Source organism: Camelina sativa, chromosome 3, assembly GCF_000633955.1.
Source record: "Camelina sativa cultivar DH55 chromosome 3, Cs, whole genome shotgun sequence".
Classification (NCBI taxonomy): domain Eukaryota; kingdom Viridiplantae; phylum Streptophyta; class Magnoliopsida; order Brassicales; family Brassicaceae; genus Camelina; species Camelina sativa.
Window position 1 is genome coordinate 12388647 of NC_025687.1, and position 6000 is coordinate 12394646.

The 6000-nt window shown below is 34.7% G+C and overlaps 1 protein-coding gene across 1 annotated transcript; it reads right to left on the reverse strand.

Annotated features, from left to right (window-relative positions):
• On the reverse strand, positions 3589-5366 carry LOC104776746 (vegetative incompatibility protein HET-E-1-like). Its single transcript, XM_010500864.1, has one exon. The coding sequence runs from the start codon at positions 4949-4951 to the stop codon at positions 3701-3703; it is 1251 nt and encodes a 416-aa protein (XP_010499166.1). The 5' UTR covers positions 4952-5366; the 3' UTR covers positions 3589-3700.

A 6000-nucleotide genomic window follows, 5' to 3' on the forward strand; every position in this document is an offset into this window, starting at 1 on the left:
AAATAAGGAATTTATGTCATATTGTCCATCAATCGCTTTCGTCTGTGATGCTGAGATATTAACTTCTTATCAGTTCTCTCTTTCTCTTAACTTTAATTTAGCCCTCCAGTACTGCACTTTATAGTATTGGTATCTTTCTTCTATTCTATCCAATCGTTTGGATTAGTATTATTTTCAAAGAATCGATTTATATCCAAGTTTTGTAACCAAATCCAAAACGGCCACTGGTAGCTACGCCAAGTGCATTACTCAGGTGGACCAACCTATTTGTCACCATAATTTTGGCCACTGCATTATTCCAACACAAATAAATAACGAACAGCCACATTCTCATAAATTTTTTCTTTTTTCGATTTTTGAATCAATATGTGAAATTGTAGCGTTCATATTTTTCAGTCGGTATGTACGTCATGTTCTTAAAATCTATTTTTTTCATTTTTTAAACATTTAATGGACTCCTTGTAAAATTGAATTATGTATCCTTTTAGGAGAAAATGATATATATTTTCGTGTTTTTTTTAAAATGTGCAATTATTATTGTATATTCTTAAAATGATATACTTTTCAGATAGTTTGGAACAGTCCTGTAAAGTGTAAATCGTTATTTAATTAGTTAGCCACACTTTCACCGGTTTCTAATTTTTTATGGATGTAATATATACCATTACCATTATATATTGTTTATCTTTTGTCAAATGTCTTTTTATGATAAACTGATTAATATTTCCACTTGCCGACAGTCAATGCTCATACTAAAACTTAAAAGAACGAGTGAACATATTATATAGTACTCAATTGTGCAGAAATGTAGTGTGAAAACGTAGAAAAAATCTTGAAACTTATAAGTTATTATTATTGATTCTTTTTTGTTAAATACTGTACTAGAGTACGTACTACTATTGATTAAACTTCAAGTTCGTGAGACAGTACAGACCATAAGTGAGTCCATATATAATAATATCGTGTTTCACTAACATAAAATTGTTTTTTTATGTATGCACGTAGTATATGTAGTCTATAGTTTAAAACCAAAAATAAATATCAATAGCTGTTTAGATATACACTTTTTATATTTGTCATCTTCTTCTTAAATTTATCTGCGACAATAGAGATGCACACACATGAATCCATATTCAAACAGTTATATTCGAACTTAGCCGATTCTGAAGTATTTCGGTCTGAGGTCGTAATCGGAAACCCATCTTCTCCACTAAATATATAAGAAGCCAAAGTTTGGGCCACTCGATCTTGGATTTTAAGAGAATAATATTAAGATCGATGTAAGATTAATATCTGTGAATTTTTTTTAAAGGAGTTTATCATCATGAGAAACGACTTTGTTTGTAGTAAGACGAGCTCAAGTTGGCAACTTGCATGTGAGCATGTCTACTTTTCATTCTCACGGTCACGTACACGTACCAAGGTATGTGCCAACTTTGACCACTTCACACAAGATATGTCTACTCATTCCTTTTCTTTGTAAAATGTGTGATGGACAGTCTATATATTTGTCTTCACTGAAACATCACGAATAGTAAAATGAACAAAAAAAAAAACCAATAAATACTATGATTATTATGCAAATGTAGTTAACTAAAATATATATATATATATGTAATTGTTTATATGTGAAATTACAAAAATAAAGTAAAAGAATGCAATACATATATCTATATATAATTATATTATATTTCTGTTAACAGTTGAAAAATATATATATATATATATATGATATTAGAACATAACAATACAATAAAAATAACATTAGTTAAAACAATAAAGTTAAAACTATGAAAAAAGCTTTTTATAAAACTTATAGAAAAAACAAATATGTAAGTTATCTTTTTATAATCTTTTATAGGTTAATTAATGACTTATAAATAAAGTATATATAGATATAGTCATATAGATAATGCTCAATTTGCATTCTTTACCTTTTTATGTCTCTAAAACTTTGCTACATATTTATAATTTTTTACCTTTTTCTTTTCCCACATTTTAAATAGTTCGACCAATACTAAGTGGTTTGAAACTTGAAAGTTAACTAATTAGCAAGTTGATCAGAGAAAAAAAAAACTTGGTTGGATGATAAAAAGATTAGAACTCTTGTTAAAACTTATTGAAATCACATTCTAAAAAAAATATAAAATTATAATTTGCAATGCTCAATCACCAACGATATAAAATTAGGAACGTTTTCATCGCAATTGGATCTTTGAAATGATATATCGGCCTATAACAACAATTTTAATATTGGAATGACACTATTTTAATCCTAATATCACGAAAACTTGTAGTTAAGTTGAAAAGTCTCAGTTTTGTATACTCAATTAGTTGTAAACCCGACGTCCTATTACTCGGACTTGAGTATTGTTGATGGGTTGGCGACAAGTTATTATCTTTGTAATATGTCAGCAACATGTTAACGAATCAATACTGTACTTGTTTGACCGATAATAATAATGAAAATGTATGGTATCATGCAATTTCTGTAAAACTATTTACAAGTTGCCTTTAATGATCCCTCTTGATTTGTCCTTTTTATTTTTAAGTTGCCATTTATTTATTTGTTGGCTTTTCCAAGTAGTGTATTTTTTAATCTTTCCTGCCATTAAAAATTGAAAATTTGTACTTTCTTATTTTACGCCAAAATAAATCATTAGAACTCCAAAAAAATATGGATATATAACTCCACTTTTGTAGTGATATAGGAAAGAGATATGTTTCACTGTCCAAAAATGTTGTTTTGCTTTGTGCATTCTCAACGAGTAGATAACAGTATGTAAGTGATGGTGCATTCAACAATTTTAATCTTGCCCATTGCTATATACCGTCCCAACTCGACTGGAAGAGATCCCATTTTACTTAAGACTTTAAGTTAATGGCTAAGCCAGTTATATGTAATAAAATCCATCATTGATGATATACCAATGAAATTGAGACATACATGCGGATTTAAAATGTTATCCTTTCCAATCAAATATTGCTAACAATATTAAAGCGTTATTATACAATATGATCTCTATCTTCTCCACTTCTAACCTCAAAGCTAGAGATGAAAAACAACTAATAAAGTACACCTTTTGTCTTGATAAAATCTCACTCGGTTTTTTAACAAATACATCAACAAGTGTTATTTCTATATCATAAAATAAAGGACAGTTACGATATCTTATCAACAAACCCTCACGGGCCATTTGACTTTTCGTTTTGGCGTAACCCAATCAATATATTTATCTTTGACAAATCTCACTTTGGTTCATTGGACTGATGCATGCGAATATTATAATGAGTCCAAACATAATTTAAACATGAATAATTTGTCTGAGAACCAATCACAAACCTAGCTATAAAGAATCTAATACAGAACAAAGAAGTCGCAAATTTATGAAACATCACGCCATTAGATTTCCCCAGGTTTCATGGTGGCATAAACACATCTTCATTTCCACGCCTGAAGAACATGTGCAGGTGTGTCAACTTGTCCAATTTTAATCTGTTGATCTAACCATTAATAACCATGTTATTCTAATAGTAACATTATTGATTACGGACATATATATATATATCTGACGCTCTTCTGGCACGTATTTTCAATAATTCTTACTCATTTTTTTGCAAATGACTGTTAAAAGACGCCAAATTTGTTGTTTACAAATCAATAATTTTCAACGAAAAAAAACAAACAAATGTAATTAATTTATTGAACAAGATTCGTGTAAAATGAATGATCCGGTTTGGTGACGGAGACCTTCCAACATTTAACCTCTCCGTCGAGACTTCCACTAACGATCGAAACGACGCCGTCTGACTCCGTTTCTTTAACCGCCGCCAACGACTTAACCGGTTTGGTATGACCATAAAGAACCTCCAAGCAACTGTAACTAGAATCAGATCCACGTCGCCAAATCCTAACCGTCCGATCAGCAGATCCACTCAGCAGCAAATCAGAGACGTTGAACAAGCTTAGTATTGCTTTATCATGACCCCTCAAAGCACCTCTCACCGCCATGTAATCGCAAGTGTCCTCCCTCTCCCAAACCAAAATAGACCGGTCACACGAACCGGAAAACAAAACCGATCCATCGTCGTTTAATGCCAAAGCGTTAACCGCCGATTTGTGCTTCTCCAAAGTCGCGACCAACGCGTGACGTTTCGAACCGGACGGTTTAGCCCAGACCCGGATACGTCTATCCGCCGAACCGGTGTAAACCGTGCCGTTCGCAGAGACGGCGACGGCATTAACGGCGTCATCGTGAGCTTTGATAGACTCTTTGCAACGAAGATCAGAGGCTCTCCAAATCTTCAAAGTCTTATCCCAAGAAACAGAGTAAATGAACCCGTCGTTGACGGCGAGCGCAGTGACGGCGTCGGCATGTTCGATCCAGAGACGTTTTTTATGACGGCGCACTTGAACGTAGTTTTTAGGGAGAGCGAAACGTCGTAAACGGTCGTTTAAAGTCGGAAGCGTCGTCAACTGTTTATAACCGCTTTTCGCCGTTAGTTTCCAAACTCCGATCTTACCGTCTTGGTGCGCCGTGAAGATTTTTTCACCGGAGAAACCGACGGATTTGACTGTTCCCGAGAAAGGATCCTGGCCGTTAAATGTGTAGAGATGAGCACACATGTCACGATCGTAGATGCTTACTTCGTGTCCGGAGACGGCGAAGAGGTAACCACCGTTGACGGCGAGACATGTGACGGGGAGACTCCGTTCACGGAGTTTGAAAGAAGAGGTAACGGAGTGAGAGACGGTGACGGTGGCGGAGGGGATTTTCTGAAGAGAAGGAACTGAAGGAAGCGTCTGGAGAGACAGACTGCTGTGTAGACTGCTTGAGACGGTGGTGGCGTCGCTGAGTGAAGATGATGACGTGGCGCTTTCGCCGGAGTCTAAATGTTTTGGTGTTCGTTTTCTTTTGTCTGAATCGAACAGCTTTGAGATAACTCTCATTGTTTCGATCGATGTTTGGTAAGAAGAAGGTTTGGTTAGAGTGAAGAAGAGGAGATAGATTGTGTAAATAGGAAAGAAAAAAAAAGCGCGTCGTGCAGAGAGAATACGCCACGTGGCAGGTATGTACAGAGCGGCGCTTACTAATTTTCTGGGTCTTATTTAAAACTTAAAAGACTTTTGATTGTTGTACATTTGGTTTTGTACTTGTAGACGAGTGAGGGTTATTATGGTAAATATAAGAGCTAATAGTCAAATAGCCAATTGTGGTGTGTTTGTGGTGAGAAAGAAAGAAACAAGAAACTTTGAAAACAATCAAAGTAAAGAGGAGGAGAGATTGGGGTATTTTGCGTTACAGCATTGATGAGGTTGGATGGTAGTGAATTGGCAGTATGGGTTAAGGAAAGAGTAGGACCCAAGTAATTATGAGCCGATTGTGTTCTGTTGTGTTGTGTTGTGTATTATCAATTTGCTAAACATTATTTTGGAAGATATTATTTAGAGAACTTTTTCGGATGTTGAATATTTGTGTGAGTTGTAATAAATGGGTGTGAGTGCATGAGTGGGAAACTTGGACGGAAATGATTATGAGATTGGTCACATCGTTGCTGGAAAGTGGCTAAATAAAGAGAGAGACAATGAAAATGGGGTCAATTGTCAAAAGAGAGACACAAGCCGATGACCAAAAGATAAAGAAAATTGTTTTGTAAAAAATAAAGATTAAGTAGGAAAGGTCGGAGTCGGTCGTTATCGGGAGTGGACTGGGAAGAAGCAGCGATGAGACCGTAGTTGCCAGCCCAAAATAGTGGAAAGGTTAGTACATAATAGGAAGGCTCTTGCGTCTTTCTTCTTTGAACCTACTTCGATTTTGTAATAAGGGGAAGGCGCTAACTTACACGAGCTATCGTTTTCATTGCGGTTTGATAGAAAGTAGAAACCATCACGCCGTTACTTATCAACGTTTTTTTTTCTTTTTGCAAAATTCATGAGTACTTATGGATTATTGTAGAGTCAAATGTGCATTTTGTTCTTAATTGATTTCAATAAAAAAT